At 37.8% G+C, this 24,850-nt stretch overlaps 1 protein-coding gene across 5 annotated transcripts in view; it reads right to left on the bottom strand.

Annotated features, from left to right (window-relative positions):
• Positions 1–735: 735 nt before the first annotated feature.
• Positions 736–24,850, bottom strand: part of DENND4A (DENN domain containing 4A) — a 53,213-nt gene continuing 29,098 nt past the window's right edge. For 4 of the 5 annotated variants that reach the window (XM_080626687.1, XM_080626685.1, XM_080626684.1 and 1 more), the window contains 22 exons: positions 23,754–23,854; positions 21,930–22,148; positions 21,297–21,442; positions 18,255–18,388; positions 17,541–17,676; positions 16,752–16,958; positions 16,530–16,658; positions 16,121–16,265; positions 14,519–14,638; positions 12,836–12,976; positions 11,569–12,662; positions 10,446–10,656; positions 9,613–9,707; positions 8,429–8,604; positions 8,176–8,322; positions 7,507–7,717; positions 7,015–7,269; positions 6,376–6,493; positions 6,198–6,224; positions 5,527–5,689; positions 4,868–4,932; positions 736–4,535 (listed from right to left, as the gene is read on the bottom strand). In XM_080626687.1, the coding sequence (XP_080482813.1) occupies positions 4,399–4,535; positions 4,868–4,932; positions 5,527–5,689; positions 6,198–6,224; positions 6,376–6,493; positions 7,015–7,269; positions 7,507–7,717; positions 8,176–8,322; positions 8,429–8,604; positions 9,613–9,707; positions 10,446–10,656; positions 11,569–12,662; positions 12,836–12,976; positions 14,519–14,638; positions 16,121–16,265; positions 16,530–16,658; positions 16,752–16,958; positions 17,541–17,676; positions 18,255–18,388; positions 21,297–21,442; positions 21,930–22,148; positions 23,754–23,854 (4,177 nt within the window). In that variant the 3' untranslated portion in view covers positions 736–4,398. The remainder of the gene's footprint in view (positions 4,536–4,867; positions 4,933–5,526; positions 5,690–6,197; positions 6,225–6,375; positions 6,494–7,014; positions 7,270–7,506; positions 7,718–8,175; positions 8,323–8,428; positions 8,605–9,612; positions 9,708–10,445; positions 10,657–11,568; positions 12,663–12,835; positions 12,977–14,518; positions 14,639–16,120; positions 16,266–16,529; positions 16,659–16,751; positions 16,959–17,540; positions 17,677–18,254; positions 18,389–21,296; positions 21,443–21,929; positions 22,149–23,753; positions 23,855–24,850) is intronic. The other variant, XM_080626688.1, reaches the window with a different exon arrangement.

A 24,850-nucleotide genomic window follows, 5' to 3' on the forward strand; every position in this document is an offset into this window, starting at 1 on the left:
CCCAAGGTCTGTGCTACAACTAGTTTGCTACAATTGCCCTACTCAGAGGTAGTTTTCATCCTTTCAGTGAATGCCACTATAGAGCATCCACAGCTGGTACTTTACACATACCTGCAGGAAAGTGTAAGCAGATCATGATGCACTTTAGAGGAAATGCTTTTTCCTGGCCTTCTTCAGACTGTGGGAAATGCAATATGAAGGTTTTCAAGCAGAAAGCAAAGCAGTAAGTTATTTCTGCATGCAGAAGAACACAGGATGAGAGCTGCAGAGCAATCCTGAAAGCTGTCCACATTGCTCCTGTTAAATCTGTACCTGATCTTGCAATATAATCCCTAAAACTCACTCTAAGTGCCACCAGTACAGGTGTGATGTCAGCGGGATTTACATCTTCCTGTAACAAGATTAAGCGGGATCTGGGGTTAGAACATTGCCACTAGCAAAAACTAAATCCAGGCATCAGAAACACTACAACCAGAAGCTGATCTGCTTGAATTTTGTTCTCATCCTGACACTAATCTCTGAAATACACAGATTACTGTATCCAGAGCTAATTCTTGTTGTTACCACTGTCTTCTACATAATCACTATGAAAAAATGTCACTGACATCAACCACCAACAAACCTCATGGGTTTATTGTTAACAACGCCTCATGCGAGCAAACAATGTAGTTAAGAGTTGCAGAGATTTCTGTCATTCTAATCCATCTAATAAAAAGTTAATGAAAATAAGCAGAAAGATTTTCAGCTTTTTATTGACTCACTGTAAAACTTCTTTTTTGGATGAGACAGGAAAAAAAAAACAACCCCTTGACATTGTGAACACTGACTTTGCATATTTTAAAGGAACTACAAACCAAAGCAAACATCCAACATACTGGGTTTTGGTAAATAAAATTTAAACATTACATATTTACAAATCTACAACCATTCATTTAAAAAGTGCTGCTTGCAGACTAACAAAGTACCATTTTTAAATCCCAGTGAGATATCATCCAGAGATACCCCTCTCATTATTAGCTGCATCTCCCATTGGTTATACAAAGATTTTACATGCAGGAATTTTCTCTTTCTTGGGGTACAAATCATGTAATTCACCATCAGAATTTGAACTCATCAGGTTGTAACTGTACCAACAGCAAACCTTCTCAAAATGGGAAACAGTTTAGCAGTGTCAGAGAAACAGCACAACTTCTATTCACATTTCATCTCCAATAATTATTCCAGTGGAACCATAAGTAAAGCAAAATATATATTGCACTGCAAATGTAACACCTTTGTTTCAGGTTGGTTTTGACATAAGCATTATTTAGTACACAAAAGGAGAAAATTCAGTTCATACAAAATTTTAAATTGAAAATATGTCTCAAATATTTTATTTATCCATCTTTGTGGTATTGGAAAATATAGTCAAATTGCTTCTCTAATAAAGGACAGTGAGAGTTGAAAACTGCTTCTACATTGAATTCTCTGATGCTTAAAAACTATCCACCTCAGGACCTACATTTTGAACATTATGACTCAAATGAGGAAAATTTCCCACTTAACCACTATTCCAACTATATTTCGTTATAGTATTTCTACAGTGGACTGACTTGCCACAGACTTCATAAAACAGTTCATTAAGTATAGTGATGTCACTTGATGAATTACTACGTCATATAGTAATTTAAAAGCACACCCAAATAAGCATCATCACTGTTTCAGGAGTGCTACTGAGGATGCAAAGACACAGTAAGTTTGTTTATCTGAAGGATGCATATAGAATCCTTCTCACGGTACAATATAGACTCTTCTGATAATACTGGCAGGACTTGATATTTGAATGAAGTGTCAAACTTGTTTGCTTTATAAGCCTGAAGGCAGTTGGAAGTACTTACAACGAAACTGGGACTAGAATGGAGAAAGTGGGCCACGTATTACAAGTGTTGCATCTGTTCTGTGCTAGCACACACAGTTGCAGTGTTATGCCCTAGTAAGCGAGGGGTGGTTAGAGACCAGGCTCCATCGCTTCTGCCAGACTCAAGTAGGAGGTGTGAAGCTCACTTCATAGCTCAGTACCTCTAACACACCATGGCAGCTCTGGAAAAAGCACTTGCCCTCCTTCATGGCTTGAAGGTCCTATAAAATAGTGGCTGCCCCAAGTGCTAAATGACATGGGGAGCAGAACTGCAAAGAGCTTGGAGCACTACCCTACACACAGCACGAACATAAATGAGTTTATATACACAGCAACTACTGTATGCAACTTTTACTTGGTAAATACAGTGTACCTATGGTACAGAGCAGAGCACACATGCACACTAACAGGTACTTACAATGAATATGTTAAAAAATAACCTGGTGTTTTCCATAATAGTTCATAAGAATGAAGGGGGTATGTATGTATCCACCCTACACTGATACACTATTACTATGTACCTGGGTGAAAACAAATAGCTATAGTTCATGCACGACAAACACTTTACAAGCGTGGCAGTACAAAAAGGAGCATCACAAATTGTTAAAATAAATTAAATGTGAAAAATGTTGGTAAGTGTAGCATCACTAGCTCCACCTCAGGGTGGGGGATATTTCATAAAGGTCAGCTACGTCATTAGCAGCAAATTAGAGAAGAGGTATTACCCCATGAAAGCTGTATCCAACAAGACTATCTTGTAATCATCATCAGCACATACCTGCAGCTCTACCAGTTCTAAATCCTTTCTCCTTTGTGCAGCATCCTCTTACTACTTTACAGAGGTCTGGGAGGAGGTTACATAGGGCTTCATAGCAGCATTACTTCTCATTTAAGCCTTTGACACGCTGTTTCATCTAATAAAGTAAATGTGAGCTTTAAGGTTTCTCTCCTTTCTGCCTAACTAAATATTGCTATACTATTACACTTGCAAACTAAAGAGATCTTTAAAAATACCTGCTGCTAGGCAGACTGAAATACAAAAGCTAATGTAACAGCTGAGTACTTAGAAATACTGTAACAGCAACAACTAAAAGAAATTAGAATTGGAAACCCACTGAGATTACTTAAAATAAAGCTATTTGTTAAAGCATGGTTTAATTTGTTTAGGGTGTTTTATACAATTCAATGTCTGTTTTCTCACCTCCATACAAGACTTTGGGTATTTTCTCTGTAGCCTACCTTCTGGTGAGGAGTTGGTATTTGACTGGGAGCACAGAACACTATCTTAAACATCTAGAACAAGAAAAACGTGAGTCAAAAGCCAAGACTCCAGCACAAGGACTGACACAGCATGTTTCTTCACAGCAACAAAACCAACAGTTGGTTTGCCTGTGAAACAGAAACCAAACATTCCAAGTACATTTAACTATGCACAATATGCCCCAATAAGTTACATTCCCTAAATATTCCCTGTAGCAAGTTTGTTTTATGTACTTGAGTTAAAAGCTTTGGATTAGCATTACATACGTGTTGTATTTAGTGTGTTTCAAACACATCCACCAAGACTCCAAACACTGCATGATCATGAAGAACTTCTTGCAGGCTGTCATTTGCTTTGTATTACATCTGCAATGAGGTCACATTAACAAGTGCCAACAGCTGGGATGGCCTGATTCCATAATGTAATCTGTAGGACTCTTCAGTATGTTTTCTCTTTACTAGGGAATGAAGGGAACAGGCAAGGAAGAGGAAGTTTCTACAGAAGTGTTTAGAGACATCCATGTGTTCATAAGTAGAGTTTTATGGTTTACCATACCTTCCTCCTGATTGCTGTGGTAACACGTTTTCCATGTGTGCATGACAGAAATCCTGTATCTAGGGTACTGCCTAGGTGAAGGTTAACATGTTCTATTCTGCTTTAAAAACAAATCACTTTTCAAAAAGTAACTGGACAAGTTACTATAAATAGCAGTGTACTGCAAAAAAAATAAGCACTGTATTGCTTCTGCAGCAAGTCCATTTAAAATTCACTCCAGTAATTTAAAAAAATTAAAAAAATATCAACTTACTATAAACAATTTAAAATATGTATAATACAACTTTGTATGCTCTTCATAACATCGTGAATATTCTATGTAAACAATAGATTCTGAAGGATTTACTTTGCTCACGTTAGTTTCAGTGCATTGTTTCTGTCCACCTGTCAATTTTTAACAAGGGAACTGTAATGGGTTATCCCAGGTGAAAGAACTGATTTTGTTTCGAATCCTCCTTTCCACACGTCAATTTGCAGAAAGGACAAGGGACAGGGAATTATTTGGCCCATTTTCCACTCTGTCCATCTCCACATCTGTAGGTAGGCCTAATAATTCCAAGGCCTTCTGTCACAGTGCATTTGTACATACGTTCTTGAACACTGAAGACTGAGATGCTCCTGGTAACTGAAGTGGTTATTTTACACAGGTATACATCGTAGATACCACCTCTTTAGCTAAGTATATTTAAAGATATGGTTCTCCAAAAATCTTTCTGCATTCCATCACTCCAGTACTTGGTGGTCTATCACAATTATGGGTATTCTTCACTTGACTAGCTGTGAGACGGTCATAGGCCATTTTGTACTCTCTGTCAAAAGCATCTGTAGAAAGAGAAAAGCAACTTCTGTATATCCTGCTCAAAAACACAACCCAAACACAATGACAGGGAGTATGCTCAGCAGCAGCAAATAATTATAAAGTCCTTTTTATTCAGCACTTCCTATTGAATGGCGCACACAGCATCACAGAACATTTTGGGCTGGAAGAGACCTTAAAGCTCACCCAGTCCTGCCACAGGCAGGGGCACCTTCCACTAGAGCAGGTTGCTCCAAGCCTTATCCTAATCTACATATTTATTTATTTATTTTAAGATGAAAAACTAGTTTGCAGACATCCATCATCTATGCTCATTCAAGTAACTTATAAAACTTACCTATATCAATGTTATCTCTTCCTAGGGCAACAAGTGAAAGAAACAGTATTTCTCTGTAAAGACTCCTGAAATTGGAAAAAGAAATGGCAGGTTATATACACCACCAAGCAATCTATATTAAAACCAGATTTGAGCATTTAAAGATAACTTATTTTTTAAAGTGACATTTTCAGCATAAAACCTGACTGCAACCTCTAAAATATTGTCATTTCTGACCTCGAGATTGCCCTGGACTCCCCACAGATTGACATCACTTGTGGTAGGTCCTTAAGGCATCTACTGGAAGTTTTACCTAGTGCACACAGAGTGCACACTTAGGGCACTCAACCAAATTCCACTAAATTGGGCAAACAGGTCAGGAGCTTGCTTTTCTGCATTTCTACATTAGCTTGAAAAAGCAGGCAGACAAGCAAAGAAACACCTGGTCATTGCTCCAGCTGTTGAAAAGACTGATTTATATCCTCTTATAAATAAAAATCACTAAATCCAGGCACAAACCCCAAGAATATTTACCAGACCATGTAATAAATTTGAGAACACTGCTGAAAACCAGTGCTTTTTTCTTTAAAAAAACACACTACAAGAATATAATTCATATTCCAATAGCCTTATTGTTGCCCAACTTTGCTACAGTCATGTGTGCTCCTGTTTGTTCTTACCGCTGTCTTTTCATATGTGGCCATTTGTTCAGTCTTTCCAATATCTGACTCATTGGTCCATACACATCATTCATCTTAATGCTTTTCACCATACTCCTCAAGAGCTCCTGATTAAAGGAGTCATCGTCTTTCTGCAGTAAATGGACCATTGGGTACTTCTGGGCTGAAAAACATTAGAAATGCTGTAAGAACATATATATTCTTTGTGGAGCAAGGAGAAAGTTGCTTAAAAAAGGTGGGAGGCTACACAAGCTGTGAATACATTGATATATATGTGGTGAACAAGGAGCAATAAGCATCAAGGCAAAATAATATCAACATAAGAAACAAAAAGCACATAGGAGAAAACTCAACAGCTGCAATGGGTCATGAGTATTTTCAGGCATATGATCCAATACTGGCAACAAAATGCTTAGGAAGCAAATTCTAAAAATAAGAAAACAAGCTAAGTGGATGAACTGCCTTAAGTTCTGTGTTCACTGAAACATATTCCCTCTTACTTGTCCCTTCCCAATGAAGAAAAAGCCACTGGAGATACTGGCCAATGATTTGAAACAGATGCGCTGGAAAACTAAACGTGTTCAAGCAGTTTACTGCTAAACATACAATCACCCTCCCTCCCAAAACAAGTCACACCAACTTAGAATAGCAACACCAAACTTGACACTCACTCTCAAACAAAAGAGTGCGATTTTGACCTGCAAGACAAAAGGCAGTATGATCAAAACCCAGCTCTGTATCTTGCATGAACTATCCACAAAGACATCTCTTCAAAACAGTCTTCAGTTGCTCAAAATGAGAATTGTTCTTTAAAAAACCCCACTAAAGGACACAAGAAACAAAGCTTACTCTGAGCATTCCACAGTATATACAGAGGCTGCCTTGGATCCTGATGCAATTTCATGTTGTCCCATAGCATCTGAATAAGAACATATTTACTGTCCTCTGACATACAGCTTCGTGGAATCTGAACAGAAGAATGCATATATAAAGATATTTTATTACAAAGTCATGAAAGAGGACTTCTGTATTTAAAATATATCTTCAAATCTATAGGCATCATGGTAAAAAGCTTTAATATTAAAGCTGCTGTAAACCTGAGAAAGTTAAATCTGAACAGGATGTCAGTGACATAGCAAAGGAGTATTTTGCGTATCCTCCTACAGTCTTATAATCATAACTTCCTCCTCCTTCTACTGCTTAACTAGTCATCAAACTGCAATAAAACTAGAAACTTATCTTTGCAAGTGAGGATCAGAAATTACAGTGTGACTATTAAGACCCAAAACACTTATCCCACACAAGTGCTGCTGAGCCCAAGTTCCAGTTACACATTCTTCAGTTTCTTTCAGTTGACACATTCTTTACCAAATCAAGACCTAGCATACTGTAAGACACATTTCTAAGAGTTACTGAATTATCTAATCATTTCCCATATGGGAAAGCACACATTTCTCATCTGTCAATATCTCCTATCTGATTCCATACCTTGGAGTTTTTATTACAGTGCTCAGAAGAAAGTATTAATCCTGGTAAGTTGCTGGGCAAGTCCAAGCGTCTGAAATACCACACCAAATTCCAGAACACAATAGGGTGATGATCTACAAAATCTGCCACTGTTATTGCATGATCCCCTTCATTTTCAAGCAAGCTTTCAAGTTCTTTCCATACTACTAGAGGACTGAGATAAGGAACTGTTATAGGATCAGGACTAGGCAAGGGCCATTCTAGGCCCAAGGAATCCTATGATAAAAAAGGGAAAAATGCCATTAGTTCGAATGTAATTACCCTTACAAAGCCTTATGAATGCTTTTGTTCCCTCTGAGACACCCCAACATGTAAAAGCTACAACTTATATTAGTTTAAATAACAAAACCTAGTATTTCTCGTAACTTGGAATGGTTAATTCTGTTCTAATCGATGCTATTTCACAATCTATCACACACTTGAAATGACATTTAAGGTAGAAAAACTACACACTGTTGGTCCTTGCAAAGTAGCAGGCAGGCTACCAGTAGGAATGATATGGCTGATCTTCTGGTTTTCCTTCTCATCTTCTTGCAATGGACCAAAAGTACTGATACTCCTTGCTACAGGGTGACTTGTACATTCTGATCCAGAGGTATTTTGTCTTCTTCCTGAGGGGATCTGGATACTTCTGGCACAATTATTCTCATGCTGCTTAGATTTGCTAGGGAAGGGGAGGAAAAAAAATAAAAAGGTTAAGAATCTCAGCTTTTTGCTTTCCTCTGAGTGCTCAAATGTGCACACAAACAGACAGAAATAAACTGGAAATCATTGACCTGACATATCAAATTCTACCTTGTCATCCACCACACTCCTTCATGTTACAGTGCAAGTTTTACTTCCCCTTATACTGATAATAAACACAAGCATCCTGAAAAGTGGATAAAACTTGCAGAATTACAGATGCCTACATGAATTGCTGTATTAGGAAGGAAATGGTAAACACCATGCTGAAAAAACATGATGTGGCCAAAGGAGATAAGGGAGAGGCAGCAAAAAGATCCCCTCTCAAATCAATTCCTGCTCTTCAGAGTATGTTATTACATTTATTTCTGTTGACAAGGAAAACATGCATATCCACAGAGAACCTGAGCCATTTCTAGGCAGAAAATACAGGTTTACCTATTTGAATTTATATCCTCTTGAACAGACATTAGAGATGTAGCAAGGCCAACAGCAGCTGCAGTGCTACAGGACTTCCCGCTCTGATTTGAGAATAGTGATGGGTATTGCATGTTTTCTGTAGAAGGGCTGGACTTCAGGAAGTAACTGCAGGGAAAGCAAAAGCTTAACATCATTAAAAAAAATCAAAAGAAAACACCACTTCACAATTATGAGCATTCTGAATTGAGGAAAATCAAGATAATGTTATTACCGTCCAGGTCGCCGCAGATCTCTGATTTCTATGCTTAAAAAAGGCAGGAATAAATTGCCACAGAATGGACACGTGGTGTTGAGATTTGAATCATCTGCTGTCCAACCTGCCATGATTTCTTCATCATGAACCAAGCAGTCACAAGTTCGACATCGTGAACAGCTTGAGATGAGGACCTGCACACAACAGAGATCAGAAGTCCGCTATAACATATTCTCAAAACTACTCTTCTTTTACAAAGCAGTTAAAATTATCACCAAAATCTTGGCCCTTAGATCAATACTACTTGCCACTCACATACAAATTCAGCCATGTATGTGTTCCCAAGCTTCAGGTTAGAACATTTGGGTTTAAACTTATGCATTTCACAACAATTATTACATCTTAAATCCAAACAGCACTAACATATGGTAAATGACTGGAATGAGCATAGTCTGGAAAAGGTATTAAATGCAGGTCTATGTTCTGTTGTAGCAAGTAGACTGGGGTCTGGAACTATGCTCATGAAATAAACATACTTCAGCTAATGGGTTAGGTGATCCTTGTATGGCTTCCCAGAGGGAAACAAGCCAGTTATAATATTGTAACATGTCATTTGTAATCTCTTTGCAAACAGGGATATTTACGCAGCTACATAAATCATTCTTAGAATTTAAACACTCTCCTGTAGTGACTGCCAGTGTAATAGAAATGTGGGGAAAAAAGGAAAGATGAAAATGACCAGCCATTAGTCCAAATCCACCAAAAGAAACAAACAGGAAAGAAAAGGGAAAGAGAGCCACCCAGAATCAGTGTAATAGTGAAAAGCAAAGCACTCTTACAGGAAGCTGCAACAAGAAATAGCCAGTTATCTACTCTGTATTTTAAAATGGATAGCGCTATTTAAGTCTTGGCATTTTCACTTCAAACAAATTTAGCTGCCCAAGGGATTTGGATGCCTGAATTCAATGGCATCCAGTTCTCAAACTCTTGAGACCTACAGCTTTAAGGACCAGAGATGTGACTGCAATAAAGACATTTCTACAGCAGAATTTGAAATGAAACCTACTGTGCCACAGAAATATTTATTCATCTTTCAGTGGCTTAATTTTATGCTTTGCACTTTACCAGAGATTCAGATAGCATTTATATTTTAAGACATATGCTTTTAGTGTATCAGTTAAAATCAATAAATCATCCTGTACCTCCATAGCGTAGTTCTGAAACACACTGGTACTGCTTGTACTGCAAGAAGATATCAACTCTGATTTGTCAGGTAAAGGGAACTTTGAAAGAGAACCTATTAACAGAAGAAATCCAAAGTATTAGTATTCAGAATATGCATTTCTTCTGGTCAAACAATAATGCACTCATAAAATGTGTGATGGAAGATGCAACAAATAGATATACTCAGACAGAAAGAAACGTGACGCTGGAGTGTGAGGCTGCCATCTGCCCAGCACCAGCAACGGCAGAAATAAACCCTACCAACATAGAAATTCCATATGTTCAGTTTTCTTTTTACAACACTTGGTAGCTTGGAAACAAATTTTACAGATTAAGTAATTCATACCCACACTTTCTGTCTGGACAAAAGCTAAGCAAGGACAAGAGGTGCTGCCTGTAACTGCAGATATCCCTGACCCTTCTTTGCCAGACTAAATGACCCAGGCTCCCCTCAGCCTTAGGATGCCTCAGTACCCTGACCATGACTGATCCTCCCCATCTCACACACTGGGAAGCCAAGTCTGGGCATGCTCTTTGAGGTGCAAAGTGGAGGGCCCTAAGCAGACAGATCTTCCTTTCATCCTGATTCAGCTTAACACACTGTGCTCCATAATGAAAATACAACAAAAATTGACTCAACAGTCACTACCAATTATTAGCAAAAAAAACAACCCAAACCCCAAAGTCTGTCTGATGATCAAGCTTATAAAAATACTAACAATTTTCCAAAAAGGACTTTTACTACTTTTAGAAAACAACTTGTAAAACTGGAATATTTTAGTTTCGAATGATGCAATGCACAAACTCTTACCACACTGGTCAAACTGTTTTGCTGAGCCATCATGGGAAGCTGAGCTTTCTAGGCTTGTCCTGCTGAGGCCAATTCCTTTAATTTCTGAAGTGGTATTCTCCTGAGGAGAAGCGCTTTCAAAATCATTGCAGACATCTTCATCAGTTAGAGAAGTAGATTCTGAGTCCAGAGCTCCAAGAGATGAAACACTTGCTCGGTCTGAATTTTGATCCTGAGAGAAGAAAACAAATTGCACTGAGAAAAAGGAAAGCAAAAGTACTTCTGAAAATAAGAGGTAACCTTCTCTGGCTCAGTGAATTCAAGCATGAACTCTCCTTGGAAAAATCGTTTGGCTCAGATCTGTATTCAGACCCAATGTGAAACAAGGCAAGTTTCACTCAGGGTTAAACAGCTACATCAGGATTCTTGTAAAAAGATTTCTCCAAGAAATGAAAGCCTAAATTAGAACTTAAACATTTTAATCCTGTAACTTTTTCCCACATTGCTATAAAAGTTAGCAACAGCCACAGATATACATTAGGACAGGGAACGCATCCTTAACGCTTGAGTTAATTAGTCTCAGCTCAATCTTAAACACAGTAGAACAGTACACCAACAGCAAACTGTGTCTGCCTTCATTTCCAAGGACTGGGAATGCAATGAGCTTTGGTTTGAGTTGGTAGCAGCAAACAACATTTTAACCAAAAGGTATTAGCTCAAAATCAGCCTTAAATCACTTTGTTAATCAATATAAGCAGGTTTTTCTTTTTTCATAAAAGCAGTAAAGTCTTAAAACCATTATTGTTTATTTAAACATTTTTTTCTTTAGGTAAATAAGGGAAGACAGAGCAGTTTCCTCTGCCCTGCCACCACACTATGCTATATTTATGTTTTCCCATTAAGTATATTCTGAGCCAAAATTTGACGTGATTCAGGACAATAAGATTAAGGTCCTTGCAATTCAAACATGATTAAAACAACTTAATGTACATAGTCTACCATGATGCTTGTCATTCGAACAGTGGGTTCATCACATAGGAGTCAGTGATTAAAACTTTACAAAGCTTTTTTTTTTATTTATAGGAGCTTAAGGTGCTTGGGTTTTATTTTTTTCTTTTGGGGGGGAGTAATTATAAAACTTTACCTTTGAGGATGCAGCATACATTGTAAATTTTGAGTACCACTTGCTAGCTTTCTCTGCAACCCCTTTTCCAGCAGAAAACATGCTGCTTTTTAGAACATCAAACTTGGGTGTTAACAGCGTATCCAAGTTGAATGACGGTGAAGACACAAGTGTTAATGCACTAGCTGCATCTTGTGGCTGTTCCTTTGCTGGACTATTTGGGGAATAAGCTGGGGAGGACCAAAGCCTATCTCTTGTCCTTTCTTCATTTCTTGCATGATAACTCTTGGATTTGATAAGACTGGATGGCCTTGGGGAGTTTGGGGGAAGGCTGGACCTCCTGCAAGGCTGGATTATTGTTGGACTCTTTTTATTAGCATTTCTGTCATCAAAGGGCTTTTGCAACTCAATGCTTGGGGCACGACTTGACAATGGGCTGCTCATATTGTTCATGTACATAACTATCTCTTCAGCTAAATCCCGTCTTGCAGATGGAGTAGAAACACTTCTATCATCATCCTCCTCCTCTTCCTCTTTCTGCTGTTCTGTCTCGGCCACCAGCAGAGACAGTGGATCAAATCCGGTTTCAACATCTGTCTTTTCAACTGGCTTTACTGGAAAGCTGCTCTTTCTCTGCAGCCTTTTGGATCTTTCACTGGAGGGTTTCACTGCTGTAGCTGTTTCAGGTTCTGCATCCAAGTCTTCCAAATCAAAGATAACAGGAGACTCTGTTTTATCTGTAAAACTGCAATCAAAAGCTGCGTCTTCATCACTAGATTCTTTCTCCAGGCTTTCTCTCTTAGATCCTAATGAAGAACTTCTGATATTAAGAGTTTTTGGTCTTATGCTTTTCTGTAATGCACTAGATAGGATTTTGGCGTCTGCTCCTAGTTTTTCAACCATTTCTCCAGGGTTTGTTTCCTGATTTATTCTATTCATCATGAGTCCCACTAAGCCATCTCCACTCAGGTTACGGTTCCTGCTTTCCCATGGTATCTCCCTTAAGTCAGGTTCCACTGCACTTTTATGTCTCTTTCTTAAGGATTTACTTTTTATAACTTCTGCATCACTGGCATCCTCAAAAGATGATGTAAAGAGCAATCCTACAGAACTCTCTGGAAAACAGAGGAAACATGGTTCTTTATGTCTTGCTATGCAAGAAAATGGAACAAAAGTACATAAGAATGTAAATTGGTTTCATTTTTGAAACAGTTTACAACATAAATGGAATTCAGTATATATTGTGCTAGTGGTTGGAAAGTTAAGTTCTATTTTCTCTTCCACTCACCTGTGTTGGCTTCTGTTACGGTACTGTCAACTGTACCATTGAGCCGCACTATGCTAGAAGTGGTTTTGGCATTACTTGAGTTTTGGTAATTTAGTTTAGGCAGGCAGTCACCACTCCCTTTTGTGCTCTCCACTTCCGACACTGTATATAGAAAAGGACAGATCTTTAGAAACAAAGCAACTTAATTTAAATCTCAAGTTCCGTGACCTATTGGATGTTTCATGTAGGACTGACAGCAGGCCGTACACATCCCATTGATGCATAAGGCTGACATCTACTTGGGCAGGTTTTCAAGCTGAATGACTGGACTATGGATATTTAAATCCCAGCATTACTTTTATAACTCGAACTTCCATAAGCTTCTGTACACTGAGCCAAAGTAACCAGTTCTTGCATACAAAAGTGATGGTTGTGGAGCCTAAGACCACCTGTGCTCACTTTCAAATCACAGCCGTAAGAGTATTCTGTCCTGCCTTTGCAAGAGCTCAGAGCCCACGAGCATATCTTTGTCCAGATCTCCTTACCCCCCCAATGCCAGTGACTACTCAAGAGAAATTCAGCAAATGCTGCAGTCTTTATGTTCACCTCTTTTTGATAGAAAAGAAATCCTGTTGCAGGTGGCTACTCAAAATAGAAAACTACTTTTCTAAACGAATTTGAGCAACTTAATATTCTCAAGTTGCATTCATAAGCACAAAACATTTTCAGCACATCTATTACCACGGAAAGACACAATCTTGACTTAATTATGGCTAAAAATAATACAAGCTTTCAGCAGAATTCACATTTTCTGTGTCCTCACAAGTTTCATTAAACATAAATGCCCTGCTTGCCACCTTATCCATGGTCTTAAGAACGTACCTGTAAGTCACAAACGTACAAACAAACTGTAGAAAAAATACTAATGCTAGAAGGAAGACTGTGGTGAAAAGAAAACACTGAAGTAAGTTTTCAGGTCCTATATTTTCTCATACTTTTACACCACATCCACTTGACAAGGGAATAGATAACTCAAATAGTAGGAGAGAGCACACTGAAAAATGTAATGATATTATTAGAGGATTTATTATTATGTATATGGGAATCTCCAGTAACCATACATTTTTACTACACAATCTCATCTGCTGTATGCTTGCATAAAGTCTACGCTGCTCAACTGCAGTTAAGGGAATCATGAGCAGCAGATATAAAACCTGAAGAAAAAGGTCCACAATGAATCCAAAGCCTCTCTCGTTTCTGATGCACCTCCTACATTTTGAGAATTCTCAGGAGCTGAATAATTGAGTCCACTCTCAAAGACCTGCAGAAATTCAGCTCCTCTTCTCCTAGGGGACTGATAAAGAAAACAGGCTGGTAGAAAAGCTTTCCCTGTAGCTTACGCCTATAAAGCAATTAATTTTTTTTAAAGACAAAACCATGAAGCTGTAATTATCATTATGCCTTTATATTATCACCATCACTTATTGAAACAGGGGAGGGGAAAAAAGAACTGCAATTCTAAGAGTTAAACCACTATACATCCAGAAAATTACATTTAGAGAAAAAAACAAATTTAAGGCATGGGCATAAACTGCCATTATCACACACACTCACTATAAAAAACATCAGCTGTCCCACTTAGCTTTTGCTGAAATCCCTGTTTATCCACAATGAACTAGATATCTGTATCCACAAGATACATACGAGAACTGGAGTCACTCTCTCTCTTGTCCTCCTTTTGTTCTTGTATATCTTGAAGACATGTTTTCCCTTGCTTGGCTTCTTCTTTGAATGATGTGTTATTGCCAGAGTCTGAAAGTCCTCCTAGCACAACAGGGCAATGACAGAACAAAGATGGTTATGGTAGTTAATAGCATGACATAGTTAAACAAAATAAACTGAATATCCACAGTAATCCAAAGGACTCTTCTCAAGGACTCTCGGTTTGCCCAGGAGAGTTGTGAATGCTTCATCCTTGGCGGTGTTCAAGGCCAGGTTGGACAGAGCCTTGGGTGACACGGTTTAGTGTGAGGTGTCAGGGGGGTTGGAATGGGATGATCTTAAGGTCCTTTCCAACCCAAACTATTCTATGGTCCTAAGTACATTGTAATTACCAGTGAACATTTTACCACAGAAAAGTGAGAAAAGTGATTGGTTTACTTTTACAGTATAAGCATTGAAGCGATGCTCTATAGTATAAAATTAAAGGGGTAATTTGCAACATTTCTGTTTAAATACTGTACTAAAGCACCGCTTGTCTTTGATTCTGTTCCCTGGTTTATATTTGATCAAAATGTCACATTTCTTCAAGAACTCCAAGAGGCAGCTAAACATGGGTTCATTTTAGCACAGTGTGTTTCTCAGAGTTTCTGCATGTAATTCTCATGGTTTTACTCTAGAAAGTAAAAAAATTGAAACAATGCAGCAGCAACCATGAGTTTGTTGGTGAAATAAGGTGAAAATAACCAACACCACCCAAAAACACCCCTGCAAACATTGAAGCCACTGTTTGATCATTCTTAAAACAACACACCACCCCAGGTGTATTAATACAGTCTGACTGATTGAATGGGCAAAATTTACTTGATACTAGTGTGGTTGTCAAATAGCTCTGGTTGGAAGTGACCTTAAAAAGATAATCCAGATGATCATCTTACATGTATACTGTAAAGGTCTTCCAAGGTCAACTACATCTAAACTAACCATATTGCTGGTACTTTACAATGTACTATCTTGCTTTACTAGTAGTAACTTACACATACTGTGGAAAGTAGTAGCTATGAAAAATACACACTATGGGTAACCACTGGCATGGTAATATAGCTATTTGAATGGCACACAAACCTTTACTGGAAACCAACCCAAAATTTACAGCCTCAAATACTGTACTTATATTTAGGTAAAAAATAAATACCATCATTTCACTTGGTCCACAGAACCTGAAAATGGTTCTACAAACTCAAGGACTAATTCTGGTTGCCTCTTACCATCAAAAAGCAGGGAAAACAAAAAGAGGCAAGGCTGGAGAGAAGTTTGTCAGTTTTAAGACTGGCTATTGTATGAACTAGGATAATTATCACATTGCTTTCCAGCTCATATTTTATCTCCATGAAGAGCTGCTACAATAAAGAAAGAGCAGACTATTTTGGATTCAAAGAAACACACAAAAAGCTGTTTTCCAAAAATTCTGCAAAAACTTTTTGGTTTTCCCTCTAAATGCTTTTATGTGAAATTCAGAACAGAGCTTTCAGAAATAATTTTCTTATCAGCATGAAGGTAACAAAGAAGAGGACGTTAATACTATACCAGGAGTTGCTGTATGTGATGTGTTTGCTGGTAGCTTTTTCAATGCTTTTTTGAACTGTGCTATTCCTAAAACAACATTTCGTACTTTCATCCACAGGAAATAGCCACCTCGATTGCTTGAAGGCCAGGTGCTTTCCAGAACAGCCTATTTTGGAAATATTGGAAGTCAAACACAGTCATCTCAAGGAACAGTCAGGTGTGAAATAAACTTCCATTTCAAATTGGGTTACATTGACAGCTATAAAGTAGACTTCTAAGCCTACAAAGACAACACAATATTCGTCTTTTATTTCTTTCAGTTACTAGAAATGACAAAATTACATCTGAACTGCTCCCTTATTTTGTTTGCTTCTATTTGCCTGGATAAAAATGCATCTTTTGGTTTTCCTCCTCCTGCAAAAATACTTACCTTATTGTAATAGCCATAAGTAATGGCATTAGGGTCAACACCAGCTTTCTGCATTTCAAACAGCACTCGCACTGCTAGCACAGGCTGCCCATACTGTCCACACAGTTGCATGAGTACTCGGTAGCACACCTGAAAATACACACAAGTTAGTGCTGTGTTTCTGTAGACACATACCCCACTCAATAATACCCATGGGCTGTTTCTGGAATCCTGGACTTTTACCTCATCAGGTGGATCTATTTTTTTGGTATGCATTTTTTGCAGCACATCATAAGCAGTTTTCAGAGCCCTGACTTTTGAATGGCACACTTTCACATATGCAGGAAGGCAGATAAACCAAAGACCGTAGCAGTGACGTAGCAAACACCTGGACCACATCTGTGGTATGGATGAGTACTTCTTAGCAATTTTATGTGCTGATTTAATTTCCTGTAAAGAATCATCAAGGTTATTTGTGTGTATTTACATACACATTACACAAACCTACATGTTAAAAACTGACCATATATCATTAAACCTGCAGAAACTGCAACATTACCATGAACAACATACTCAAGTGGGAGAGAAAATTAAAGCACAGTGAGTGATACCAAAACCACTTCCTGTGACATATTCTACTCTTTAAAACTTGTATTTCTTTACATTTCTGTCTATTTTTTTTGTCTGCATTATTTTGTAAGAAACATTTGAAAGTTAGAGCTCTTGGATAGTGAAAAGCACTCAAAAAGATCATATGGGAACCCAATAGTTTATGCTTCTGGAGAACAGCATCAAGAATGTGGAAGGTATGGGGACAGCACAGCTAATGACAATCTGTGATCAGGGCCCTGTATGACATGGTATAGGTAGGAAGAGGTAAACATCCAAAGAACTACTAGCATGATCACTGAATCAGTGAAACACCACTATGCTGCAGCCGTTGCCAGTTGGTCTTTATAGCCCAACTCAAGGTGAAGGCAGCAAGCTGTCACTTTGCAAAGCACATCATGCTACAGGAGTAACTGCAAGTACCTGTTTCGTTCTTCTGAACATTGGCGATGGGCTGTTGGGACTACTGGCTTTTGAGGAGAGTTTGTTACTTGGTGCTTTGAGAAATCCTTCTGGTCGCTCAAACAGATCTAGTTTTAACACTGGAAATCCATTATAGCTGTAAAAGAAACGTGTCAATTAACTCCTGGAAGATAGCTCCAGAATGCACATGTCACATAATAGCAAATGAAATCAATTACATAGTTGCACTGGAAGCTACACATGAAATAGGAAACACAAACATAAACCTTTAAAGACACCACTGACAAAGTGGTTTACTAATCCATCTGCATGACTTCAGGACCCTGCACAGTCTCTTGACCTGTTATTTCAGTGTAAACAACTTCAACTGATAAAATCACTTGCTTTCATAGCATTTTCTTTACTTAATGTGTCAAAGTATTGACCCTAGTTAATAAAAAAAATTATTGTGTGGCTTAGACCCTAGTGAGCATCACATGACAGAGGTTTACAAAAATCAATATGAACAATATCAAACTACCTAAAAGATTAAATTAGATTTAAAAATGTTTTCCATCAGTAATGAAGAAACCAATAGAGAAACTCACTTGACATAATTATAGGAAAAATCTGTACTTTGTGGGTATAAAAAGAACATAGAAACTAAACCAAGATTTTGTAGAGTTAGGATGCTGTTAGGATTTTGGCTAGCATCCTACTGTGTCCTTGCATTACCTGTATTGTAGAGGGTGCTCTTCACCATTTGGCAGATGGGGAATCTCAGGTGGTGTTATGAAAACTGTATGCTCACTCTTGTATGACTCATCCAGCTCTATAAGTCGTGTTTCCCCACTTTTGTCCATATCTACCTGGAGAGTTAGGTTAAATGAAAAAGTAGTCACTTGTGTTACTGTGTTTTCTGCTGTTTCAATGACACAGTCAAGCAGGACAAAGTCTGTAGCAGCATCAAAGGACTGCATCTTAAAAGCAAGGATGCCTTGTAAAGTTATAGTGTGAATAGCAAGTGTTGCATTGATTTTCTGAACTTTACCCTAACACAACAATTGATTTTCAGTGATGTAGTCCAAATTGACTGTTTTCAGGCAAATATAATAAGCAGTTGTACAAAGAAGTTAGTCCTTCTGAAAACAACAATTTCTGGAACTATGATTTCAACTGCAGCAGTAACTTGGAATTAATTTTTAAATATGAAATTAAAAGCTATTTCGCCCCCCTATTTTTCTCTATTTTAACACTGAAAACAATAACAAACTATATCCAATTGCCTGAAGTATACAGAATCTACAAACAACACTATTCAAGCAATTTCAGTCACATATTCATTAAAGTCATGCTAGTTTGCAGAGATTGCAGAAATACACATGCATTCAAAGTGATAATGGGATAAAACCATGTGACCTTACTATAATTAAGGTAACTTTGTTTTCCTAAAGAAACTATAATCTGAAAGGTGCAGGGTAGATTCCTAATTTTTTTCCCTTCTTTCAGACAACTCAGTTGTACGTGCGAAAATATAAGAAAGGCACCTTGTAAATAACACTATTATTAAGCATAAATTACAGCTGCACTTGTTTTGTTTTCAGCTTTGTAAGTGGGAATTTGACCATAAATCTGGCTGTTGCAGAGAGGAGGAGAGATCTGCACTTGCAAATTAATGTCCCTGCTCTAAAGGCAGCAGCAGAGACATATTCCAGAGCTCCAGGCAAATTTCAAAGCATCAAACTGCAGGATCAAGTGGGAGAAAGCTGTAAAACAACTGTACTCAAAGAACGTCATTCTGTTGCTTGAGACCATAAGAACCAATAAAAAAAATAAAGTAAAACTTGGTGACCCCAAGCAAGATACTGGGTATCTATGAACTGTTTTCCTTTGAGAAAAAAGACAGACAAGCTTTTAACTTACAAGCTTCCTACTGCTACTGATGGCACCACAGAAACCACAAGGAACAGAGCAAATGTAACATGTATTACATTCCACCTAAGAGCCTTTACTTGATATTTGTACTGATATTCATATTGCTTTGCTTTTGATCTTCTGTCACCAGCTGTTTCTCCTCTAATACCTCAATAAGCGCTGCTTCCACTTGTGGCAGGAGACGCGTCTCCATCTCAAAGAACTGGCCCTATCAAAAACTATTTCCTTCCTAGTGCACGGAACATGCTTTTTATTCACATATTGATAGTGTTCAGCTCACGTACTGTCACAGTTTACATTTATAACCATTATTTAAATGGTTAAAGTGGCAACCAAATTACAGCCAAATGGTACATTATTTCAAAGACACGAATAAGCAACCTGTGGAACGCAAGGATGCATATTCTTCACGCCTTAAGAGTTTAGCAACATGCACAAAAGCAAGTCTATTCCACAGTTCTCTCCCTCCAGTGAGGTGGAAATATATCAAGTAGTTTCAGTAGAATTCCTGAATATTTAAGATTTGATAAACATACAAAGAGGTGTTCTCAATGATACGTTCTACTGCACGAGACAGATGGAAAGTATTAGCAAACTGAACCAGCCAAGTAGCAGGAACATATGGCTCCTGAAAAGCAGACATAAACGAAACCTTACTTGGCAATTGAAATACTTCTAGGAATGTAGAAACCCCACAGTTACAAGTTCCATCAGTGAAATACAATGAAGCCAGTAGCTTAAATATGTATTGAAATGAGATAATTTTGAATTCCTGGAAAAACGAAAACTTGTGAGGCAATTACACCATATCCTTCAGTAGGCAAAATGGGGAATCAATTACAATCTCTGCTGCTGCTGCCTAGGATAAAGGAACACATACAAGAGATTACTCTTCAACTTAAACTATTCTTATAAATTATTTGAGGCAGGGCTTAGATTATATTTTATAGATAATTAACTTCACAGCACATAAAACTTGCCTCAACCCAGTAGCCTACAGCTACACGTAAGAAAGAGTTGTATCATCTTTCAACCCATGAGATCACTCTTTCATGCATACCCTTTTGGGGTATACAGTGAAAGACATTAATATATAAGTAATATATAAATAAATGTTCACTTTGGAATATTTGGAATCACTGAACTTTGATGGTCAAAGAGCATCTTGGGTAAAGCTCTAACTCATATAGCAGTCCTTGGTATACTTCAGTATTTTGACTCTGTATGTTAATATTAGGCATAGTATCAGAAATAAGAGAAAGCAAGAAAGAGAAGCAGGGAAGAGAAGATGAGGCAAATGTATCATTGTTCAAAGAAATGCTATATAGAAACCCACTCCATGTCAATGAAAACCTAGTTTCACAAGCAATTCTAAAGCCACGGCAAACCCTAAACACATAGTAATTCCAGTGCCTCAGATTCCCCACAATTACCACTGGCATAGAACTAATTATCTCATTAATAAAACCAATTGAAATAATCACTGACAGAAATAGAAGTTGGAGAAGTACAAGTGTTTTCCGTAAAATTTATTCTCATGGCACTATCATGAGCATTTTTTATAGTGGAAAGAAGACGCCCACAGCATCAACTAGTAAAATAGCTGGTATTAGAATAGATAAGTCTCTGCTTCAGCTGTACAAGTGGCTCCTTCACCTTTTAGAAGCAGAAATGAAACAAAGTCCAACAAAAAAAGGAAAATGGAAGGCTACAGTGACCAAAAAAGGGAAGAAAAAAAGGAAATCAACTTCCACTTCAAATATATTTTACTTGCACAATATAAAGATATTGTAAGAAACAGCACAAGTTAAAAAACCTGTATGTGTATGAAGACATGCTTACTTTATCTACGCAGTCATCAAAAAAAGCAAGGCTCGCATCCTTATCACTGACAAAAGAGCACTCTTCAATGAAGCGAATAAACATCTGAGTTTTGGTCATCAGCGTGTAGAACTTCTGATGTGAACGATCTCGACTTTTGAGGAAACCTATAAAGTGAAATCAGAATCAGGTAAGAAGGCCTAAACCAAAGAAGCCCTCACCAAAAGTCAGCATACATTCTACTAACAAGCAGTCATAGAATCAGAATGGTTTGGGTTGGAAGGTTCCTTAGAGATCATCTAGTTCCAACCCCCTGCTATGGGCAGGGACACCTTCCACTAGAGCAGGCTGCTCCAAGCCCCTGTGTCCAACCTGGCCTTGAACACTGCCAGGGATGGGGCAGTCACAGCTTCTCTGGGCACCCTGGGCCAGTGCCTCAACACCCTCACAGAGAAGAATGTTCTTCCTAGTATCTAATCTAAATCTATCCTCAATAACCCTTCTGCAGTGTTTGCCACTACAATGCAATTTTATCTGCACCTGTATTTCCACTATTGCTTATAACATTAACACCACAAATGTTTTTATTCCTTAAATAACAGAGAATCTAAAATAATAAATTAATATACATAAAACAAGTTTATGAGTCTTCACCTTGTAGTTCAAAGAGAGAACTTGCATCTGTGGCTGTTTCAGAGGGTGCCTCTGTTATTGGCCTGAGATAAGACCTGTAGCCTTTTAGTATTGAGGCCATGAAGCACAGAAATGCTTCCTGGATCTCCAAATCTAACAGATGCAATTTCTTCCCAGAATTAAAATCGTAGTCATTCATTGCTAATTCCATTAATGCATCTTCTCTTGGTCGCTGTTGCACTGTGAACAAAAACAACATTATAATGGTTTACTTTCTTCTCCTGCCCAATATTCATGAAGAAAAAAAAGGTATCCTATAAGAATCACTGATTACTGAACTCCATTAAGTCTGGAACAGATTAATACATGCTGTTCAATTCAATCATGATATGCCAGAATGGATTCAGCTTGACCTTTTACGACTCCTGTATCTCTGGATAACATCAAAAGCCTTTACTTATTTACATTTACCTTTTCAGCACATTAGTTACTACAGCAACAGAGAGAACCAGTATGGATAGAGCTTTAAAAAAACCCTCAAAGAATGCTGTTTGCAAAAATATGTGAAAATTTATACAACAGCTCCTTAAAGAAGCATATTTTAAGGACAATCAGATAGATGGGATGTGCGTTACTCTGTTTTCCTTTTTACAGTGCTTTTCATTTCAAAGTGTTTCCAAAAAGCAGGCAATACATATTAAGTACCTATATACTCAGAAAAGCACCACTCAGATGCAAAGTGGAGCCACCAAAATACAACTCAATGCAAAATGCCAATACAGAGAGAAAGGAAGCTTTTTATTTCAAGCTCCAGCAAAATGCCTATTCTTAAAGTAGATACTTGTATCAACATTTTAAAGCCATCAGGACTCTAGCTAAGACTTCACTGCTATAATAACGTTCTGTTTCTGTATATTCTAATTGGGACACAGTTAAAGTCTAGTGACCTCAATAGCCAAAAAGGTGTAAACAGCCTTTAAAAGTGCCCTAAATCTAAGTTAAATTACAAAGATCCCATGAAATATGCTTTCCAGATATGTATTCTCAAAGATGTAGTGTTGGACAACCCCATCCTTTTCACACTCTGATTCAAGTCTTAACCACTTGCTGTCTCTGCCACAGAAACTTGATTTTACAATTGCATTATTGCTGCTAAAGGCTCCCTCCAATGCCTATGAAACTCATCTTCTAAGCAGACAGGTAATGCCAGAGTGCTGACAGACTTCCTTCCCACTTCACAAAGCCTATTAGCTCTGATACCCAAGCACATCAGCTGGCCTTGACTACATTGCTATTTCCAAATGCTTTGTTTTAAAGAAGTCACTAACACCACTCTTACCAATTTTCCTGCTTTCTCACATCAAGATTCAATATACTTTGCCTGTATCAATTTTTGTTTTTACAAATATTCAGTATTTGGGCTATACATTAAAACCCCCAAAGTTTATAAAACATTATTTCCATCTTAAAATTTAGATATGTCAAAGTTATCTCAATTGTCAAGATATCAACAGACTTGAGCAGGCTTTGAGGACCAAAAAGTCTTTATTTGATCCTGGCCTACACTTTGCTTTACTATTCCCTTCTCATGAAAGCTCTGCTTTTTTTCCAGTGGGAAGACAATCAATACAAAGGGGTATCTATTGAACATCACCTCCACCCCAAAAGTCCCTATGTGGGTTCTAATCTCTGGACTTAAGCACAGATTTTCCTATTCTGTACAAAAACATTACGGTTTTTTAAGGTGACTTTTTACATATTTCAACGTATTTAATTAGCTATATTTATCTGTTAATGTGGCACACTATATTCAATGTAAATCTTGCTATGTACTTTCCCACTCACATTCTGCCAGTTGCTGATATAAATTACTTAAAGTGTTCATGAGATTTTTACAAGGTTTCTTTGGTAAGATCTTCCATGCTATAGTTTTCTTATCTCCAGTTCTGGAAGGAAAGAAACAAAAAAGAATGAGTATACACATGAAGAGTGTGTGTCTATAGGACTGTATTTCTCACCAGAGAAATGGGAGAACATAGAAAATTTGCTCCATTAAAACACAACTGAGGAGGATCGAAAACCAACCAATGAAGTGAAACTTGATTTACTATATAGAGACCGATCACAGCCATCCAACCAATGCCCCATATTTCAGGATGACAGTTATGCTGCCACTCTTTAGCACTGCAATCAATCCACTCAGAACTCATGAAAGATGGATTAACAGTATTAAGCACCAGCCATTGCAGGAGCCACCACCACACATGCTATGATCTGAGCTGTCCTTACTTAAACTAGGATGGAGATAATGACTAGAATGCCCGTAGTAACCTGAATTCAAGTTGATATGCCAACTGCTTTGTGTTTAGCAAATATAGATTTGAACCTGAGTGCATCATGATGAAGATGAAAGAAAATGGCAATATTCTTTGTCAACAGAGGGCACCAGCAAGCCTCAAGGCCCTCTTGTGGTCACAGTTACCAAAACTTTAAGCATTTGTTTGACATTTTTTCCATATGATGAAATAGAACTAATCTGTTCTAAGAACAGGCATAAATAGTCAGCTAGAATCTGCTTATAGCTGAAATATCCATTCTACGGGACAACAGAAATAACTGGAAATAAAGGATTTTCAATTAATGGATTAGACAAATACGAAAAGAAATGCACAAACATGTTCTTCTCAACCAAAAAGCAACAAAACCAAGACTTAAGTTATCACAACCTAGCTTGAACTAGCTCCTGAACATTTCAGAGCAGAACTGCTATACCAAACTGGCCAAGATTTTCTATGCACAAATACCTAATATATGCAGCATTCTCTAAATCCACACACAACTACTGAAGAAAAAATAACCCCACAAATCAGAAAACTTCAGTAAAAAGGTTTCAGTTAGGCACAGTAATGCTGAAAGACTGCTGCCAACAGGAGGATGACACA

This window comes from Psittacula echo (assembly GCF_963264785.1).
Source record: "Psittacula echo genome assembly, chromosome: 10".
Classification (NCBI taxonomy): domain Eukaryota; kingdom Metazoa; phylum Chordata; class Aves; order Psittaciformes; family Psittacidae; genus Psittacula; species Psittacula echo.